Below are 23,293 nucleotides of genomic sequence, written 5' to 3'. Positions count from 1 at the left end.
CTTATACACTGGTAACACAACTATTAAATTATTTCAGGAATTGCATCTTGAGAACTTCAGCCCAACAGCCAAGACAACCCAATATAGCCCGCTATGGGGCACTTTTAGGACTCTAGGAACAACGCTAGTTTTCTCTCTTCTGCCTCATTTGTTCTTTGTAGTGCCTGAGTGCACGTCATAGTTTTATGTTCCCATGAAGATGGCGATGTGACATTGCCGAAATATAGGAAGTATTATTAAAGTTTCTTTTAATTAATATCCCAGTATAAGTTGTAAATTCCTGAAATAATTTAATAGTCAGAAATCCTAGTAAAATTATAAATGTACACTCTGACAGGCTAAAAAAGGTACCTTTTAGAGAGCAGAAATTTAATTATATTAGAAGACAATATGAATAAAATATTGAAAGATGAGAGTTGTTTTCCTGATACTAATTGTGCATCTCATTTACAATCAAGTAGTAGGAAAGGGAATAGTTTCAAACCTCATAATTTAAATAAGCAGCAAAGGAGAAAATTAAACTTGGGTAAAACAAAATTTAATGAAAGAAATTCTAGAAACCCAAGGTTACATAATTCAGATAATGTACAACATAAGAGTGATGATAATCAAGAAGACTCTAAGATGAATGAAATAGTAGCAGAGTATCATAGGTTAGTTAACTTAGAGTTAAATAAACCAGAAGAATGTGAAAATAACTCTAATTTAGTTAGTAAAGTTAAAGAATCTCAGAAACCTGTAGAATTTGATTCTGATAATGATGATTCTGTAAATTTAGAATATAATTCAAGCAATTTAAGTGAAATATTTAAAAATAACAAAAATGAAATTTGTAAGTATAATAAATTGGAAGATGCAAATTCCAATTATCTCTAGCATTCAATGATTCTCAAACTAGTATCCATTCAGAGATTGCAAATAATGATAAGCAAGAATCACGTTATTATTTACGATCCAGGAATAAGCATTAAAAGTTTTGTAAGATGTAAGATAAATATTAGAAAATTTTTTTTAAAAAATTTGAGAAAGATGAAACTGATGTAAAAATAATCAATATTAATAATTATGAATCTTTTTACAATTGTTTCTCTATTCTGTATATCATTAGATTTTAGTTTCATAACACGTATATAGGCACTTGCGATGTGCCCATTATTGATGTTATTTTATCAAAATAAAATGTAAAGCATTTAAAAAATGTATGTACTTACTGGATTTGGATAGTTGTGTTACTTTCAGAAATTTTATTATAGTTAAAAATTATTAAGTGTTGTGTTTTATAAAGACATTCTCATTACACTAACGGAGACATGACAGCCATTATACTTAACTTTTTGATTGCCATTTCCATAGAGTGCGCATGCTCATCGAGGAGTTTGATGGGTGACTGGTAGCTCACAGAGGCATTCGGTATCAAATTAAAAAAAAAAAAAAAAAAAGAGAGAGACAGAGAGAGAGCTAATGGAAGTTTAAGATCGCAGACTGGAGGAATTTTGTTCTTATGAAGTTTATTTAGTTATATGTGAAAATCGGAAGAATATTAATAGTAGATTCTAAAAACTATAGTAAAACTGTGAGTCTATAAAACTGGAGGAGTTGAGACTGTCAACAAGTAATTAGTAAATAAAAGAAGATATTGCAGTCTATTTTCTAAAGGAATGTTCGAGGAAATGCTGATTGGAAAGTTTCATCTGTCTTAAAAGGATGCTGGATATATTTCTACTGGAAAGGGCGATGGAATTAGCTCAACTTAGATGTGTTGTTTTTGAAGTAGTAGAAGAAACATTTTTCCTCTGGTACAAAAATTAGTAAATTATGAGTCAAACTGAACTGCAAGAGGTAAGAGTATTTACACTTCAGTGAGGAATAATATTGTATACTACATAAAGGTAATAAGAAAGGATTCCAGAAAATTTTTGGAAAAGGCCTAACAAAGAAACTGATTATGAACATTTTTGTTGTAATGAAAACAAGGTGTTTAGTCTGGAAGACATGATTAAGGATATGTTAAACAATCCAGTAACAGAATGAGTGATTTTAATATTTTTTGGATAGAAAATCTCTAAAGCGTAGATTTATTTTAGAAGGACTTGGATTCAGTATTTTGTAGTTATTTATGTAATTTTATTTTACTGTATTTATTGTTTTAGTTTTATTAGATGTGTATATTTTTTATTGGTCTTGAGTCAGTAATTTTCCAGATTCTAAAAGAAACAGTTAAAAGTCATTGCACCAGTTGGAACTAAACTCTTGTGTATAACACTCGGAATTAAAAATAATTGTTATAGAGATAATCTCAAAACAAATGGTGATTAATAATCTCTTCTCTAAACAGTATCCTGTGCACTGATAGATACATATCAGAAGTTTGATGATGATTATGATATATTCACTGAACAATGAAATATTTTAATGAGTGATATTTTAAAGAAACTTTTGACATAAAGATTGAATAATATAAGCACATAAACACAGAAAGATTTTTAATTAGCCAAATATTTTGGTCTGAAAATTGCAAAGATCTTTAGTGGCACTACAAGAGCAGTTTTAAAAAATACATGGTGGAATACTAATAATAGATCATTTAAAATAGAACAAGCCGCGTGATGTTATATCACTAAGTATTAAAGGGAATATTATTAAGCAGAGACATGATTGAAATAAAGATATTAATTAATAATATTAAATAACAAAATTAATATGAATTAATGAGTTATCCTGATTAGACTTTTCCAGATTTTTGATACAGATATACAGTCATGGGGTGCTTAAGGGTCAAAGCTGTATAACTGAGAGGAGACCTCCACATAGCCTTTAAAGGAATGCGGAGAACCGACCAAAGCTTCTGACCTAATGTCCAATCCTCACTTGCTCGTGGTGCATCCTGTTAGGTGTCTACTTGGATACTGAACAAACGAGGATGGGCTGGCAATTTAGGATTTAGCCGACCAAATTGTATTCTTATTGGTTAAACCAAAATAAAAAATGATGGTACAACATGACAAAATTTCATGCCGGCTGGAGCGTCGCCCAGTTAAACAAGGCCCCCGTTGTTTTCGCCAGGGTATCTAGGGAACCAAGGAGAACAGCAAAAAGTCAGCTACTGGAACAAATCTGAAAACACACCACAACTCAACATCACCAGAGTTAAAGATAGGTACTATCAACATAAGAAGCCTGAATAGCAAAGAAATGGAGCTAGCTGAGGAATTAGATAAGTACCAGTGCGACATAATAGGAGTGACTGAAACAAAAAAGACAAAAACTGGTGAGATCTTTCTGAGCAATAAATACAAAATGTTATATTCAGGCAATGACAAACAAGAAAAAGAAGGAGTAGCCATAGTATTGAACACAAAATATGAGGTAATCTTCTTGAATGACAGTCAGTCTCAAGTAGAGTAATGTGGGCAAATATGAGAATGGGGAACTGGACAATAAGACGTATTTGTGCCTATGGTCCCACAGAAGGTTCTACTAAGGTAGAAGTGGAGGAATTTTTTTGAGGTTTTAGAAAAAGCAACACACACAATGAAAAAGGAAAAGTTGGTCCTTGTTGGGGATCTAAATAGCAGAGTAGGAAATGATTGTCAAATATACAAAAATATTTTGGGAAAATTTGGAGAAAAGAGCAAAGCTAATAATAATGGCAAATATCTGTTGGATTTCTGCTCAGGACATGGACTGGTTATTACTAACACCATATTCCAACATAAAAATGTGCACAAATTAACATGGAGAGAAGAGGCAAGAATAAGAAAAGTCTCATTGACTATGTTATTGTTGATAGTGATGTTTTCTCCCTGGTGCAGGACACCAGAGTGTACAGAGGATTTGAAATTGGAAGTGATCACTATTTAGTCTTGAGCAGCATAAAATTAAATTTCATATTGAAAAGAATGACATGTAAGAAAGTTTTAAAGCGAACAAAAGTTGAGCAGCTCTCAGATGTGAACTGTAGACTAAAATACACAAAGATTATTGAAGAAAAAATGAAAGAGTTTGAGAACAGGAACCAAAACCTTGGAGATTCAGTGGCAAGCCTTGAAGAAAACCCTGATTGATTCAGCCAGAGAGGCAGTGAAGGAAAAGAAGAAAACATATCAAAAGTTCCTGGCAAAAAATCAACTTGTGCTCTTAGAGGATATAGAGACAAATGTAAGAAAGCTAAACACTGTGTAAAACTAGCTAAACAAAAGTCATGGGAGGACTTTAGCAAGAACACAGAAAATAAATATCAAGAAGGTGATAAGATATTTTAGAGGTTGTTGAAGAAGCTTAGAAATGGAGGAAAGAGTGCTGTAAAAGGAGTTAGAGATGATAAAGGTGACATGAAAACAGAAGAAAAAGATATCCTTGAAGTATGGAGTAATTACTTTGAAAAACTGCTAAATGAAACAAGCAGTGATGACAGCACAGTGGTAAAAAACACTCAACAGGCATGCAGTCAGGAATATATATCCATACTTGAAGTAGAAAAAGCCATCAAAGGCTTGAAATGTGGAAAGGCAGCAGGAGTAGATGATATTCGACCAGAAATGCTGAAGTATGGTGGTATAAGAGTCTTACAATGGCTGCACTGCATAGTTCAGAAAGCCTGGACAGAGGGACGAATTCCCGATGATTGGAGTAGAGCTCTAATAGTACCCATATATAAAAAGGGAAATAAAACTGAATGTGAGAATTACAGAGGAATTTCCCTACTAAGTGTTTCCTGGCAAGATCTATGCAAGTATACTTGAGAAACGGTTGAGAAGAATTGTGGAAGAAAAGCTTGGTGAAGAACAAGCTGGATTCAGGCCAAATAGAGGCTGTCAGGATCATATCTTCATTTTACGACAAATAGTGGAGAAAGCATGGGAATATAACAAAGATCTGTATTTAAGTTTTGTCGATCTGGAAAAGGCATATGACAAGGTGCCAAGAGAGAAGTCATTCAATACGCTGCAGTTATGTGGTGTCAATGGGGCATTATATCAAGCAATACTTAGTCTTTATTTGAGTTGTAAGTCAGCAGTTAGAATTGAAGGAAGTACAGGAAGATGGTTTAATGTTAAATCTGGTGTGAGACAAGGATGTATGTTATCCCCTCTGTTATTCATTATCTATATGAATCACATTATGAAGGAAAGTGGTATTAAACATGATATCAGAATTGGAGATGTTAATGTCAGCTCTTTGCTTTATGCGGATGATTTTATACTTCTAAATAAATCCGCTACAAGTCTGCAAGATTCTCTGACTAAAACATTAGCGATAAAGCTAATGCTCTTTGCCTAGAAGTCGCTTCTTCTCTACTTAAGGCCAAACTTTCTCCTTCCAACATATCTCTTTCTGAAATGAAATCTTTACAGTCCTTGAGAAAAACAATCACCTCATTATCACCAAAGCTGACAAAGGAAAAGCAAAAGTAGTTATGGACACTGCAAATTACAGAAGAAACCTTTCTCTTTTACTTCGAGATCGCTCCACATATCAAGAAATTGATTATAATCCAACCAACAGACAACTAAAGAAATTAAATTCTCTCCTAGATGAAGTCATCAGTTTAGATAGAGACACAATTGAAAGACTTAAAACTCATTTTGCAAGACCTCCTAGATTTTATGGTCTTCCTAAAATACATAAGATTGACTTTCCTCTTCGTCCAATAGTAGATTGTATTGATTCTCCTACTTATTGTATAGCCAAATATCTAGCTAAGTTATTGAAATCTCACATAGGCAACTCTAGTTCCTTTCTTGAAAACTCCTCAGATTTCTTAGAAAAATTGAAAAATATCTCATTGCAACCTACAGATCTTATGGTGAGCTTTGATATAGAATCTTTATATACAAATGTAGTTCTCAAGGAGACTTTAAAATTACTGGCTGACATCTTTCCAGAAGACATTATAAAACTATTCGATTCATAATACACTCTGGATATTTCTTATGTCAAAACAAATTTTATAGCCAAGTAGAAGGAACGGCCATGGGAAGTCCTATCTCTCCTGCTTTAGCCAACTTTTATTTAGAACATCTAGAAAAAGTCCTCTTCTCATCTATTTTCCCTCAACCATCCTTTTGGGTAAGATATATAGATGACATCTTTACTATATGGCCTCACTACAAAGACTCCTTACCTTCTTTTTTAAACAGTATCAATTCCTTACATCAGCATATAAAGTTTATGGAAATGGTAAAAAACAACCAGTTATCATTTTTAGATGTTCTCCTCATCCGATCACCTTCAAATACTCTTACAACTACAGTTTACAGGAAACCAACGTTCACAGGTCAGTATATTCTTAAAGAATCAGCCCATCATCCTTGTCAAAAAACAGGAATCATAAAATGTCTAATCAGAAGAGCCAAAACTAATTGTTCTACTTCTAATTTTCTACAGAAAGAACTTTCTACTATCCAACAACACATGAAACTCAATGGCTTTTCCGAAAAGAGTACACAACATCTTCTCAATTCTTATAATCCACCACTAAACAACAAAGATTCAATACGTCGAGTTCCAATTCCATACATCTCCGGGATTTCAGAACCTATCTCAAGAATTCTGAAGAAATATGAGTTAACAGCTACGTATTCACCTATTAACAAATTATCTTCCCATTTTCCTTCTCCTAAAGACAAACGCTCAACTATGTCTCTTCTTGGAGTTTATCAAATTCCCTGTAACTGTGATCTCTCCTATTTTGGACAAACTCGACGCTCTCTTGAAAAAAGAATCCAAGAACATCAATCCTCCATTCATCACAACAAACCTGAAAAATCTGGATTGGCTCAGCACAGGATTGAAACTAACCACAACATCCTTTGGTCAAAAACTCGCCTCTTACATAGATCCCGTTATAAATTTGAATGTTTATTCAAAGAAAGCATAGAGGCATTACTCCATCATCCTAACCTGAATCGGAATGACTGTATATCTGTATCAAAAATCTGGGAAAGTCTAATCAGGATAACTCATTAATTCGTATTAATTTTGTTATTTAATATTATTAATTAATATCTTTATTTCAATCATGTCTCTGCTTAATAATGTTCCCTTTAATACTTAATGATATAACATCACGCGGCTTGTTCTATTTTAAATGATCTATTATTAGTATTCCACCATGTATTTTTTAAAACTGTTCTTGTAGTGCCACTGAAGATGGTCTGCAATTTTCATACTGAAATATTTGGCTAATTAAATATCTTTCTTGTGTTTATGTGCTTATATTATTTAATGAGTCTGATATTTCATTGATGTTACAGAGATCTCGTGGATACAATGTAGGAGTGTAGTGTACTTGCAGCATGCAAGGCAATAAAAAGAAAATCAACTGATCAAACGTAAATGCTGAAGGGAAGGGGAGGAAGTAACTTCTAAAGTGCTTAACAGTAGCCTTGGTTGCTGAAAGGCTTTAAAAATATTTTTAATATCTTGGTGCTTCATGAATTCATATTTATTCAGGTTAGGATGATGGTGGTGGTGGTGGTGGTGGTGGTGGTGTCCAGAACATGGTTTGCCAGGCCCTAGTTATCATAGCAGATATCGTTTTTGGTTCTTCCATACAAATACGTTGGCTGTTCCTCAGTGTTCCCATAATGAGTTCAAGGACCTCTGGTTCCTTATGACTGAGAAGGATGAAGCAGATAAGAATGGCTGGCCTGATGCAGGATTTGAGATGCATGGAAAGTTAGCATTTCATTAAGATCATTGCTATGTTTGATGAGGTGACCTAATATATAGGAAAAGGTAATAAAACATTCCTACTATTTGTGTGCCGTGGCAAGTATGAGTTGGATTTCGTGTTTTGTCAATTTTGGTAGGATTAGAGCAATGTTATAATGACATCGATGCTACGATGTGGGTGGAGAAGTTGAGACTGAGCAGATATATGTGGTAAGGTGATAAAAGTGATTGGGCAGGTGTAGTGGGGAAATCAGAACCAACACGCGGCTTGGATAGGACTGGCTACAGACCTAAAAATGAACTGTTGTGTTTGTTTACAAATGCCAGAAGTATCAAAAATAAAAGGGATGAAATGGTTTTAGCAATTGAGTTTATTCGCCCCAAAATCATTGGAATAAGTGAAACATGGTTGAATGAAGATGATATCATAACAGGAATAGAAATGGAAGGATACAGTATTTTTTGTGAGGATAGAAATGGAATGAAGGGACGGAAGTGCTGTTGCTGATGACAGCAGAGGAATTAAGTCCACATAAGGTAGATATGAAAGGGGGAAATAGTGGCAATGGTTATGAGGCAGTGTGGTGTAACGTGGAGATTGAGAGGAAGACATTTAGTTGGATGTTGCTATAGACCTGAGAATGTGGAAGGTGGTGATGAAAAAATGTATAGACAACTTGGATTAGTGAACAAAAGAAGAGTAAATATTATGGGTGATTTTAATTATGGTAGTATAGATCAGAATGAAGAGATAGCATTTGGAAACAAGGAAAATTAATTTCTCCAGTTCTTGAGAGATAACTATCTCAGGCAGCACATAAAGAAGGGCACACGAGGATCAAGAATTCTAGATCTCATCATTTCATCAGAGGATGTAATTGTTAGAGGGGTTTCACATTTTCCTCCACTTGGTGAACGTGATCATGAAGTCATCACCTGTGTTGTGGCTAGTCATATGCAGACTTTTGTGAGGAAAGGATATATGTGGAATTATAAGGCTAGTGATTATGACAAGCTTAGGAGATAGCTTGGAGCTATAACATGGAATGAGGAGTTCAGTGGTAAGGAAATAAATGCTGCATGGGAACTGAAAAAGAAATACATAACAGCAACAATGTGTGAATGTATTCCAAACACCAAAAGGCTGAATAAGGTAGCTCTAAAATGGATGAATTTGGACCTTGAGCATGAAATCTGGAAAAAGAAAGTACTTTGTAGGAAGTACAAGATGAATAATGGTAATAATCAATCACATAAAGAGTGTAAAGAACAAGCCAGGAGAGTGATTCAGTAAGGAAAACAATGGTAGAATATGAGCAGAAATTGGCAAATCAGGCAAAGAAAAACCCTAGACTTTTTTTTTTTTTTTTTTTTTTTAAGATATGTGTCAAGTAAAAGGAAGAATGATCATGGTAAGATGAAGTTAAGGGATGAAAGTGGTAGAATGGTAACTGCTGCAGAAGACATTGTTGAGGTATTCAGTGATCAATTTATAAGGGTGTTTCATCCCGATCAGAGTGAAATCATGAGGAAATTAAGTGTAGAAGACATAGGAGGGGATGGAGTTGTGAATGAGCAGGAGGTGTTTGAGAAAATGCATAACCTTGATGTCAATAAGGCAATAGGGCTTGATGACATATCACCACACATCTCAAGGGAATGTTCCAGGGAATTGGCAGTAGCACTGACATGCCTGTTTAATGTCTTATAACAGCACAGGTTCCAAGGGAGTGGAAGGAAAGTAAATTGTTTCACTACATAAAGGTGGTGATAAGGCTGTAGCTTCAAATTATAGGCCGGTCTGTATATCTGGAGTTCTGGTGAATCCTGGAGAGATTGGTGAGAGAAGTAGGATACAGAAATGGGTTGATAACAGCAGTATTCTCTGTGGTTATCAGCATGGGTTTGTTAAGGGGAGATCATGTTTCACTAACTTACTTATGTACTATAACAAGGTGATAAATACCTTGGACAGGGGAGATGCATATATAGTGGTGTACTTAGATTTTGCAAAGGCTTTTGAGAGACTGCCACACGATAAGCTCTTAAATAAATTGAAACAGATGGGATTGGATAACACACTTCTGAGTTGGATCAGTGACTGGCTGTTGGATAGGTATCAGAAAGTTGTATATGGGCGTGTGGTATTCCGAAAGAAAAAGGTCACCAACAGTGTGCCGCAGGGATCAGTTTTGGGGCCATTGTTGTTCGATTGGTATGTTAATGATATTGGGTTGGGTTTAACTAGTGATATCCAGCTGTATGCAGATAATGCAAAACTGAGGAGAGCAATGCAGAGTCAAGCAGATGTTATTGCCTTACAAGAGGACTTGAACAGCTTGCATTAATGGGCAGGTAAGTGGAACTGTCAGTTCAATGTTACAAAGTGTAAGGTTTGAGATTTGGTAAGCAATAGTGTATACTGTGGGATGCAAAGTATACACTTAGTTAGGAAACTTTAATGGAAGTAGAGGAGATGAGAGATCTAGGAGTGATGATGGACAAGGACCTGAAATTCAGGGGCCACATTGCACAAGTTGTGAAGACATCACATCAGATAATGGCAATGATGTGGAGAACCCTGACATGCAGAAATAGAGAGGTTATGATTCCATTGTATACGGCCTTGATCAAGCCTCATATAGATTGTGCACAGATTTGGTCACCGGGTTTTCATGGTGACGAGGATATGTTGGAAAGGGTCCAGAGAAGATTCACAAAGGTAGTCAGTGGTCTTTGGAATGTGCAGTATGAGGGCAGATTGAGAGAATGTAAGTTGCAGAGCCTCGTGAATAGGAGGAAGAGGGGGGGGGATATGATTGAGACATATAAGCTAGTCAGGGGTTGTTATCGGGTCGACATGGAAGAGATTTTTCATAGAAGGGAGAGAGGAGTAGAACAAGAGGCCATTGCTGGAAACTGGATACGGAAGGTGTGAAGAGAGGAATAAGTGCTTTGCATGGAGGGTGGTTGGTGGGTGGAATGCATTGCCTAAGTGTGTTGTGGATGTAGACACATTGAATCAGTTTAAAGCAGGTTTGGATGGGCATTGTGTGCAATAGCATGTACCTCCCACGATGAGTCTCTGACTCCATGGAGGTCAAATGTTAATAATAATAATAAAGGGGAGGGGAGTCAAGACTATCTGTCAGCCTACCTAGAATGGTAACTGCTGCAGAAGACATTGTTGAGGTATTCAGTGATTCAGAAGACATTGTATGAGTAAGCTTACACCATAAGAAGAAAGAAAAATGTTTCAATGGTAACCAACAAGTGCAGACTATTGCTATTCTCTTTTCTAAAGTTTATTGGATTCTGAGATTATGGTTATTAAGGAATGTGTCTAAAATGTCTAGGCCCATATGACTAAGCATGAAACACATCATCAATATAGCTGAACAAAATGGTTGAATTCTGAAAGCAGTGTTTTTTTTTTTCCTCCAAATGCTCAGAATTTTGATGTGAAATAGCTGGCAGGCAAGAGAACAAGTGTCTTAGAGGATGGATGAAGGCAAAGTGGAATATAATGGCAAAATTGACCATGGCATGCACTATTCTCAGATTCAACTGAAAAGTTCAGATATTGAATCTTGATACTGAATATTCAAAATTGATTCTTGAATATCTAAGTTATTCAAAATGCAATTCTGGATGGAAGACTGTAAGTGGGTAGTATTCTTTACATATGAAATGGGCAATGATCTGGCTAATCTGTAGCATCCTAACTTGGTTAATGGATTTCTGATAACCTATATGAGGGGTTATCCAAAAATAAATGGAATATGAACTTGCACACATTTTCTAGTTACGGATAATGCCGCTTGGCATCATAAGTGTGCAGTTTTTGCCAGTCTGGCAAATGGCGTCACCCTGAATGAACTGGTTTGTTGTTCTGCTTTTTTGTTAGTGATTGCATGCAAGTTTGACGATTCTGTGATGACTAACTACAAGAAACAGAGTGTGCATAAAATTTTGTTTTCTTTTGGGTAAAATGCAGCTCTACGAGTAGTTTTCCCATTTCAAAAACGGAGACATGTCAGTTGAAGACCAACTATGATCTGGCTGACCTTCAACAAGCAGAAATAATGAAAACATCGAAAAGGTTTACGAGACAATCAATGAAGATCGTCAAAAGATCACTGAGTAAGTATTTGAAGAGGCAAATTTGTCATGGAGTTCGTGTCAGCAAATTTTAACAGAAGATTTGCAAATGAAACATGTGTCCACTAAATTTGTGCCTAGTTTGCTCACAGAGGATAATGATAATAATAATAAAATCACGTGAATATTTGTCACAATTTGAGGGAGCAAGTTCTTAATGACCAGAACTTTCTTTCAAAAGTTGTGACCGGAGATGAGTCTTGGTGCTATGGTTATGATCCAGAAACAAAACAAGCATTAAGCCAATGGAAACATGCAATTTGACTGAGACCCAAGAAGGCATGTTAAGATAATGATGTGAATGGAATTGTACACAAAGAATTTGTTCCTCCTGGACAGTGAACTAACATTTTTATCTCAACATTTTGAGAAGACTGTGTGATAGCATGCGACATAAATGGCCAGAAATGCGGAATAGTGGAGATTGGTTGCTTCACCATGACAATGCCCCAGCCCATACATCCTTGTCTGTTCAATAGTTTTTGACAAAAAACATGGCAGTTTTTCCCCACCCTCCCTACTTGCCCAATCTCTCTCCATGTGACTTTTTTTTATTACGATAAAGAAAACCATGAAAAGGCAGCGATTCACTGATGTGGATGAAGTAAATGAAAAGTCGCTGGAGATCATAAAAGCAGTATTCCAGTTGAGCAGTTCTAGAACTGTTTCCAGCAGGGGAAAAAAAAATGTTGGAACAAATGCATTGACTCCCATGGAGAGTACTTTGAAGGAGACGGGAATATAATATTATAAACGTTAATAAAATTTTAAAAAAATATAATTTGGTTATTTTCGGGTACCCTCTTGTATACATCTGTGGAATGGGAGAAGAATAAATGGCTTGAGTGTTTTATTATTATTATTATTATTCTGAAAGTCACAATGTTACTTTTTTCAAGTAATTGTCTTGGTATTTTTTTTCTGTGAGGCAGTGGAGTTATAATCTACTAATCTGTTGGGGTGTAGTCCTTTAGTATGATATTCATTGTATTGTTACATTCACTAACATCCATATCATGCCAGCTATTCTTATCTATTCCTGCCAGGAATCATCCTTAACACCTGTCAGGTTCCAGGAGTCTACAGCATTCCTTGACCCTTCAAGTTTGCCTGTTATGGAGAAATTTGAGGAACAGCAAACCTCTGGGGGGGGGGGGGAGATAATACATTTGTCATCACAACTATGAACAGTCAGGTCTGGAAAACCAAAAACAAAATTAAGTGGAAAACAATATATAATACTTCATTTATAGCAAGTCCAAACATAAAATATTTTCTGGAATCTGCATTTTTTCTTAAGCCTCCTATAACCTGAATAAAGCTGTGAATATCTGTATAGATGTTCATGTTCACAGCTCCTAAAGATATGGGGACAATAATTTTAATGCCTCTTACCTAACAAACCAAGGCTAATGTAAAATATCCACCAGACTTTAGGCTCTAAGTCTAATCAGTTCCATTTCTCTTCCATAATCAGTTACAGCTGGGCATTGCATATCTGATTATGTCTGTGACAGAGATGAAGTATTGGAATCTTTAAATAACATTCAATTCCATTCCTCAGTGCTGTATGAGTTCAAAAAACTTCAGCAGCAGATGGTGAGATATATTTTTGGGGACTTTGCTTTGTTTAGCTGGATGCGTATCTGTATACTAAACAGACTGTCATCCTTTGGTCTACTTGCCACCCTCTGTAACTAACTTGCTAGCTTCCTGTCTCGTCGTTCACTGCATATCATGGTTGATAACTCCCTCTCGTTGAGCTTCACCACCAATAAAAGAATAGCTTAGGGTTCTGTTCTATCATCTACCCACTTTCTCATGTACATAAATGACCTACTCTCAATCACCACTAATCCTATCAACAGCTTTGAAGACGATAGTACTTTCCATTCATCCTACTCATTTGACATGCAGCGCACAGATATCCAAAGAATCAAGATCATCCAACTAGTGCTGTAAACATTGATCTATGTATTATCCTTCAATGGGGATGGAGGACAATCTAGTCATGTTCAATGCCACCAAAACGCAATCTTGCCTCTTGTCTCACAAAAAGAAATCTCAGCTCATATTCCCTTACCCTCAGTAATACACAAATCAGACAAGATCAGATCTCTGTGCTTGGAACTTGATTTTCCTCTTCATCTTTTATTCCATTTAACTCATTCTCTGGAACAGCATACTGTAAAAAAATTATCTCCAAATAACTACAGCCTGCAACTCTTCTAAAAAAATGTTGCATCCCAGACATGACACTGATGCACTTACATGTCCTTTGACCTCTTGTGTATGGGATCAATAATAATAATAATGTGTGTGTGGAAGTGTATGTAAATAATGATGACTTATTATTTTACCTTTAAAAATGCAATAACATTAGAAGGATCTTGATGCTTAATCTTTGGCTTGGATCTTGCTGAGTCACTGTGGGAGGAAAAAAAAAATTTAATATTTTAATAAAAATAAAAACCAACAGCATAGCATTCTGGTTCATATCATACTCATTTACATAAGAATTAACAATAATATATAGAATCCCTCTTTTTAGCACAGTACTCGACTGGATTAAGCAACATACTTTTAAATAAATTATGAGCTTCCTTTAGTTTATGAAAACTAATCATTCATGTACATGTCCCAACTTTTTTTCAAGGAAATAAATGCATGTAGTTAATACCATTAAAAATAAGCATAAAAATATAATATGAAATATAATAAAAAAATAGCAATAACTGGTAAAAATGAAAGTAGAAATAAAATTAAATAAAAGCACAGGTAAGAACAAAAACCTCTCACTACAGTAAACACCACTATAACAAACAAAATTACCAAAACGTATCAACCAAAGCCTCATAGGAACGATGCTATGCCCCCAAAAAAACTCACTATGGCAAAATATCTGGTATCTCTCACTTCTTTCTCTTGCTTTGCTCTTACAACCATTCCTGTTGCTCTCTCAAACCACTCTCTAGAGCTTCCTGTCTTAAATAACATATTCTCTCCATGTGTTGAGGCTTAAGTGCTGTGAAGAATTCATGTTGGACATTTAATTGAATATTATCAGTACTGAGAAAGGATTAAAACTAATTTTAATACTTCCAATATTTCGTCTCAGTCACAGAGACATCTTCAGGGATTACAAAAAACTTTCTGTAACAACACACACAAATACAATACAAAGTTTCACTCATTAGTTTCATTCACTATTATATTGTATTTGTGTGTTGTTACAAAAAGGCTTTTGTAATCCCTGAAGATGTCTCTGTGACTGAGACGAAATATTGGAAGTATTAAAATTAGTTTTAATTCTTTTTCAGTGCTGATAATATTCCATTAAACCTCCAACATGAATAACATATTCTCTCTTTTCCATAACTCTTTTCTGAGCTGGTTGCCAAACTCAATTACTCTCATTCTTTTTCCTTCTCTCCCATTATAATAAATTTAGTTTAATCCTGAGAGTATCTTCAGGACTGGGGTAAAGTGGTACAACACCGGGCGACTCCTTGCAAAGGTGGAGCAAGCTACCAACCCTCCTATCTCAGTATCTCCCATAATGCAAAACACATCTCCTTGCAGATATGTATAATGTTATGCATTAAGGGAAGGGCCACTACCCAGACTAGTTTCGACCTTTATTGAAGTCTCTTCAGTGGGAGCTGAAGACCACTGAAGAGACCTCAATAAAGGTCGAAACTAGTCTGGGTAGTGGCCCTTCCCTTAATGCATAACATTATGCATATCTGCAAGGAGATGTGTTTTGCATTATGGGAGATACTGAGATAGGAGTGTTGGTAGCTTGCTCCACCTTTGCAAGGAGTCGCCCGGTGTTGTACCACTTTACCCCAGTCCCGAAGATACTTTCAGGCACAAACTTTGTTTGCACACACTTGGATAAAGGATTAAACTAAATTTATTATAGTCTGACCAAGTGAAAAATAAACTTTCAACATCTTTCTCTAAATCCAGAGTAATTTAAAAAAAAGGTGGCACACTGTTTGGCAGCTCCTATAGGAGGAGATGACCTTGCTACTGCTTCTGCCTTGGTATCTCCACTTGGGCCTGGCTCCCACTGAAGAGACCTCAATAAAGGTCGAAACTGGTCTGGGTAGTGGCCCTTCCCTTAATGCATAACATTATACATATCCGCAAGGAGATGTGTTTTGCATTATGGGAGATACTGAGATAGGAGTGTTGGTAGCTTGTTCCACCTTTGCAAGGAGTCGCCTGGTGGTGTACCACTTTACCTCAGTCCTGAAGATACTTTCAGGCACAAACTTTGTTTGCACACTTGGATAAAGGATTAAACTAAATTTAGTATAGTCTGACCAAGTGAAAAATAAACTTTCAACATCCTTCTCTCCCAGTCCTAACAAATTCTTTTTCCAATCTCCCAACTACATTCTGCAGTCTGTGGCTTGCTTAATCGACATCCTTAATTTTCTTCAGAACTTCTCCGATTTCACACTTTTGTTTATCACTCACTCTACCTTCATTCATTCCATATGCATTCTACTTTTGTATCCCCTATCTCTTCAATAAGTTGACACCTCATACATACATATCTTTCTTGTTTCATATCACATATTTTTTGTAAAAGTTGGAGGTAAACATGTAATAGATAGAATATTTAATGTAGTAAATATTAATACAAGCCTTAGCTATGGAAACTAAAAGCCTTTGAAATACTTAACATTACCCTGATAATACTATTTTGCATGTAACAGAACGACTACAAATAAACAGGCTCTAATTATAAATGTTGCATTCAAGTGTAACTATATGCTTAATCATACACAACCTACTGAGACCTATCTAACAGGCAATCAACTATCCAACTCAAGTCTGTTATCTAATCCCATCTGTTTCAATTTTACTACCCGCTTGTGATGTGGCAGTCTATCAATGACCTCTGAAAAATCCAAGCATGTCAATGTATATGCACCTCCCTTATCCAGTGAATTTTTCACCTTGTAACATGTAAAACAGATTGCTAAAGCATGGCATCCCCCTAACGCATGCTGACCATCATAAAGAATATGGATATTATCAATCCATTTCTGAATCCTAGTCCTCCAGACACATAGATTGGACTATAATTTGTAGACTCAGTCTTATCCATGCCTTTGTAAAGTGGAACAATTTTTCCTGTCTTCCATTTCTTTGGGATTTGCCCTGTTGCAAGACTAGTGTTAAACATATGCCAAAGGTACTGCTATTCACTAAAGTATTTCTTCAAGACTATATATTTAATGCAATAACAGAAAAAAATTAAATGAGCTAAAAGCCAAAAAAAGAATAAAGCTATTTATTATATGAATGCACAGCTAATTTCATCTTCTTAGAAGATTTCATCAGATACATAACATGAAAAGATAAATACAAAAAATATAACAACAACTACCTGACATTGGAAGGTATTCTGGATGCAAAAGTATTGTTGAGCATGTACATGTGGGCATGATCTCGCATATGCCAAAGTTGGATAACTGAGGAGTAGCAATCAGAGAGGTACAGCTGAGGTTAATATTAAGGTGGACCAGATTGAGGACTATTTCTATCGATTCAATAATTCTTCTCTAAAGCTCATTTTTTCGACTATATATATATACACACTCCTGATGATAATCTTAATATGAAGGTTGAAATGTCAGGAAATTAACGTTATTATGCATAAAACAATAGGAGTCTCCATAATTCTCCAACAATAAATGTTTTCAAGGATAGATATAATATGATGCATGCATTATGATCTTTGAAAGTATGGCCTCCCACAATGAGTCTTCTGGAATTCCAGAAAAAATACTAAAAAATTGAATATAGTTAAATGAAGACCTTCAGACTATATAGGTCATAATAAGAATCCATGCATGAGAGTATTTTTAAAATTATATGTTATTTCTTCATTATTATTAGATAACATCAAGCAAAGAAGAAAGACAAACTGTTCAGACATCTTTTACATACTTTGTACATAAATTTCTTTATTATTTTGATTATTCATTTAGAATAGGAAAAAAAATATGTATAAAGATCATTATGCCTGTAATGTTATGAAACTCAGGTGAGAATATTTTGTATTTAATATTAGAGCAAATGAAATAGTTTCATTTTTCATTTCATTATTGGGAGCAAACTAGAGAGGCTGATAACCATAATGACTATGGTTATCAGCCTCTCAAGTTTTGTAACTTGTAAGTCACCAAGAGAATGAAATTTAGTTCCCAAGGTTTTGAAAAATCAGCTTAGTGTATGGGCCTCATAACATCATTGCAACCTGAAACAGTGATAAACTTTTTTTTTTCAGTGAAAGTGCAATCATTATGTTAGCAAAAATCTTCATTCTGGCTCTGTCACAACTAGTTGTTTGTGATACTATAATGACATCATGTTGCACAGTCATGATTATCAAGAAAATGTGATATTCAGAAATGAAAAGAACAGCTGATGTGCATATGAGAGGGGAATGAACTACAGTAACAAAAGAGATGCTAAAAATAAGCTTGAAAGAAGAAGATTCATTTTTAGAAGAAAAGAATAAAGAAAAATTGACAGCTATCATAAAAAAAGTTACTTAAAAAAAATCAAAGTATGGACTTCCAGATATTAATCAATGGCAGATAATATTTAAGCTTATGTACATATGAAGTACAGCTGGAAATAACTCAAGTGATAAAATTGACCAAAATTACCGGTGAAGATATACGTTGTAAGTTGGTTTGGAAACAAAATCTGGAATTCTATTCTTCTTCTTCTTGGCTTCCCATATTAGGTAATTGTTTGCCTGTAACGTTTTCAAGGGTTTAAAAAGTCTTCTACCAACTTTTCCTCCTGGGTCTTCCTCTTGATCAGTGTCCCTTAGGTTAATATTTCCAAGCAATATTTGGCCATCTGTCCTCATTCTTTCTATGTGGTTTTTCCAGTTCTTTCTATAGTTTATGTCTTCTGTTATGTTAATTATGGATAACTGTTTTCTTATTTCTTCATTTCTTGTCTATTCTTTTATAGCCTACAAGTGGTCCTTAGGAACTCCATTTCTGCAGTTTCCACTTTTCTTTTATCTCCCCATGTTTCACTGCCATATTTCAGAATTTGTGTGGCTATTATTTTATATAGCTTTATTTGGGTTGTTCTAGACATCTGTTTACTGAAGTGTTTATTCAAAGTTCCAGTGACTTGCTAGGAATTTTTGCTTTTTATATGCAATGTTGATTTCTCCATTGGGTTATGTAATTTCCTAGATATTTAAATTGTTCACTTGTTCTATTACTATGTTGTGGATGACTAGCATGCATCCTTTAATTTCTTTACCTTGAAATGCTATTGATTTCGTTTTATTTATTGAGATTTTCATGTTATACTGTTCTATTGTTTTGTTCAATACGTGAAGATTTTTCTGTAATTGGTCTCCATTTTCATCAAAAATAACTTGATCATCAGCATACAAAAGGCTGGTTAATCCTTTGTTTCCTATTTTAATTACTATGATTCTGTTTTTCCTCCATTCTCTTGAAATTTTTTCCATATATATGTTAAAGATACCAAGCTATTTTAAACCTGGTTTTACTCCATTTTCCCAAGTAAGGTTTAACATTTATTATACCCAAGGTAAAAAAAAAAAAAATATATATATATATATATATATATATATATTTTTTTTTTTTTATAGAGATTTAATGACTAAAACCGAGAATAACTGTAAGGCTTTAATAATATAAAACACTACTAGTTTCAGCTTTTGACAGCCTTCTTCAGGTGTCTTCTAAAAATAGGAAACAGCAATAAAAACACTGAAGTTTAAAACTGAGAAGTACAGGAAAATTGCAGTACATAATTGACATAAAAAATGTATTTATATTTAAGTTGTTCTTTCAAATGTGGCATTGTTTGTTGAGTGCGTGCTTGCAGATTCTCATGAACACTAGTACTGAACAACAGCAGAGTGGCTATCAGGGATGTTGTAGCTCAAATTATTTAAATGTTCACGATTAAGGATGATTTCTCTGGACTCCACAATTTTTCTTTCAAACTCATCATGGCAACGAAAGATGTTTTCGGATCTATCCCAGCAGACTGAATGACCCTGGTGGTCATCATCAGGACTGTTCGAGAAAAGAACATGACTAGACAAGGCACTGGCATGTGTTCTTTTGTAAGAGATGTCTCTCTTGTGTTCCTCCATACGTAATTCAATAGATTTATTTGTTTGACCAAAATAAGGGATATTACATATTACAATCACACCATATCTATATATGCCAGGATATTTCAGATTATGATGAGGCTTTGGATGGCTTACTAGCAAGCGGATTTTTGGAAGTGTAGTGAATAAGGTCCTGATGTTGTACTTCTTAAGAACTTTAGCTAATTTTTTGGAAACTGAACTGATGTAAAATTTAAAACTTCTCAGTTTTAAACTTCAGTGTTTTTAATGTTGTTTCCTATTTTTAGAAGACACCTGAAAAAGGATGCCAAAACTAGTAATGTTTTATATCATTAAAGCCTTACAATAATTCTCGGTTTTAGTCATTAAATCTCTTTATAAAAATGTATCAAAACAACCAAGTCAATGTTTCTGAATGTGTGTATATATATATATATATATATATATATATATATATATATATTAGTGGCATTGCATGGTCATTTCGGTTGGGTGTGCTGTCATATGGGTTATGCAACCCACACTACAAATTTCACGTCGATTTGACCATATGCATGGGCATGCAGAAAATTTTCCAGGGGTGGGGTGGGGGAGAAAGCTTGGAGACAAATAATTACATCAATAAATTTTTATAATTATTGATTTAATTAAATAATTACATCAATAAGGGTCTTTTAGCTTTTTTATATAATTATTTGTCGATGTAAACTATAAATACATTATTTTCATTTTGCATTGATTTTAATGATCTTTAATTCTCGGGGGGGAAAAGGTATTCAGAATTAATAGTTTTTAGCCTCAATTTCATATATAAAAAAAATTGATCGCCATATCTTATTAAAAATCAACTAATTAATTAATCCTAAATTAAATTATTTCAGTTTAAAAGCAAAAACAATCATAAAACTAACAAGTAAAATAATATTAAATTACATACACTTACCTTTTAAAAATGTATTTTACTGCTTCACTATAAATTTACAATTCATACTTTGAACAGATGGCATCAATGGCAATATCATATTAAAAATGAGGATATTAGGAAAGAACTTGACATTGTCAGCATCCAGGAATGCGTTAGCAGAGCTAATCTCAGATGGTATGGTCACTTAAATAGAATGGGAGAGGAAAGATTAGCAAAACAAGTGTTCTCTGCCAAGTTGGCAGGAAAACGACCCAGAGGAAGACCAAGATATAGGTGGATTGATACGGTACAAAGTGCCTTAGACGATAGAAATATAAGATCTGATAATGTTGGAGTCTTGACAAGTAACAGACTGATTTGGAGGAAAATTGTAGATAGGAAGTTAGTAATGATGTAATTTTTTCATGTAGTACTGTCATATCCTGTACACCCCCCTTGAGGGTACATGGCAGGAATTTGATGATGATGATGACTTTACTCAGTAACTCACTAGACATAGAGGGCAAACTAACTGGTCACTGTTCACAAATCAGAAAAAGATGAACCAAAAACAGGAACACATGTTTTATTGCAGCAATAAAACACGTGTTCTATGGCTACCCCGCCATGGGCTGAAACAGGCCAACCCATAATAAAATTTTAAGACAGAAAAAGCATTCCCAGGGTCGTGGGTGTAAGATTAGATATCTCAATCAATTTTTCGATTATAATTTGTGGAATTTTTTAATCGATCCGGGGGGGGGGGGGGAGTTATCGACTATTATGACTATTGCTGCCTTCCATTCTTGTGGGATGTTTCCTTCTTTCCATATTCTGTTTAGAAATTTAATTAATCATAATTGAAATGGTTTAGAGCTGTATTTGTATAGTTCCGAATTATTTATTCCATCTTCTTCTGAAGCTTTTTTAGTTTTTAGTTTTTCCAATATTTTCTTTTAGATCATTTAACTATATTGATTCTTCATTTGTTTCTTGACTTATTATCTGTTTTATTTCAATTTGATTATTATTACTGTTTAGAAGCTAGGTGTAGTGATTGGTCCATTGTTTTGTGGAGAGACTTCTAATTGTAGATTATCCTTTGTTTCTTGAGTCATTTTTTTAATGATTTTATAGCTCTTTAGTTGAGGTTTATTTATGTCATGTTCTAATCTTGATACAAATTTTTCCAAGTCTTGTCTTCTGATTTTTCCAAGTCTTGTCTTCTGATTTTCCTGGTTTCTCTTCTTGTTATTGCTCTGATTCTTTTATATTCTATTTCATTTCCTATGGCTCTGTCGTTTAACCATTTAAGGTAGATTTCTTTTTTCTTTCTTATTAAAGATTCTATTTCTGGGTTCCAGGTTCTTAGTCCTTTCCTTTTTCTTCGCAATTTTGTTCCTATGGCTTCATATGCTACTTGTTTTACTATTTGGTTAATGTTTTGCCATTCATTTTCTGTATCTGTATCTTCATTTATTTTCTTTGTATGATTTGTAAGTCTTCTTTGCTATAGTTCTCTGATACTATTTTGCTGTAACAGTTCTAACTTAAATTGCTCCTGCTTTTTTTGTGTGTGTTCTTGTATTGTTTCTATTTCTCTGGTTTGGGATCTTAATAGTACTGATTAATAAATGGTGGTCTGAGTCAATATTGCATCCTCTGTATACTCTGCAATTTTTTTACCAACTTCTTTAGTTTTTCACCCACTATTATTATATAGTCAATGATGCTTTTATATCCTCTGGCTTCCCATGTATATCTTTATGTTTAAAGAAGCTGTTGGTGATTTTCAAACTATTATAGGCCAAATTAACAAATTTCCTGAGTTCTCTTCCATTGTTATTTATGGTGTTTTCTCCTTGATTACGTATTAAATCTTTAAACATATTTGATTCAATTCTAGCATTGAAATCACCTGCAATGATTAAGTAATCTTGTTTATTTGTGTTCTGAATTACGTTTTGGAGATTTTTATAGAATTCTTCTGTTTAATATTTTTTTCCTTCTTCGGGTGCATATATTCCTATGACTAATAAATTTCTTATTTAAGTCTAGCTGTTATTATTCTTTCAGAGATCCAGTTATATGATTCAATTTTGTCTTTCCATTTATTGCTGATCATGATGGTTATTACCTGCAGCTGCTCATTTTTCGTTGGGTACTCCACTGTATATTAAACTGTAGTCCTGAAGTTTTGTAGAGCCTTTTGATTTTTTTTTTTTTTTTTTAAAATTCTATTCTAAGAGACTATCTCATCTTCCTTTTTCCCTCTTTTACCTTGCGGTGTCGAGAGACTAATTTTCAACGAGTCTAAGAGACTAATATAGAGAAATTTATTTTTTAATTTTTGCGACTTTACATGGGAACACTTGTTGCTGCCT

The 23,293-nt window shown here is 34.4% G+C and overlaps 1 protein-coding gene across 7 annotated transcripts in view; it reads right to left on the bottom strand.

The window, feature by feature from the left end:
- LOC150106647 (glutathione S-transferase C-terminal domain-containing protein) overlaps positions 1 to 23,293 on the bottom strand; it is a 300,229-nt gene that overhangs the window by 138,147 nt on the left and 138,789 nt on the right. For all 7 annotated transcript variants that reach the window (XR_016548323.1, XR_016548324.1, XM_090392600.1 and 4 more), the window contains one exon: positions 14,199 to 14,265. Coding sequence is in view for 5 of the 7 variants with exons in the window: in XM_090392600.1 (XP_090248726.1) it covers positions 14,199 to 14,265 (67 nt within the window). In the remaining 2 variants the exon portion in view is untranslated. The remainder of the gene's footprint in view (positions 1 to 14,198; positions 14,266 to 23,293) is intronic.

Source organism: Typopeltis vanoorti, chromosome 5 (genome assembly GCF_054136105.1).
Source record: "Typopeltis vanoorti isolate ZY-2024b chromosome 5, IOZ_Tvanoo_1.0, whole genome shotgun sequence".
NCBI lineage: Eukaryota > Metazoa > Arthropoda > Arachnida > Uropygi > Thelyphonidae > Typopeltis > Typopeltis vanoorti.
Note: the sequence above shows the minus strand (reverse complement) of the source record. Positions and strands in the feature narration are given on the sequence as shown.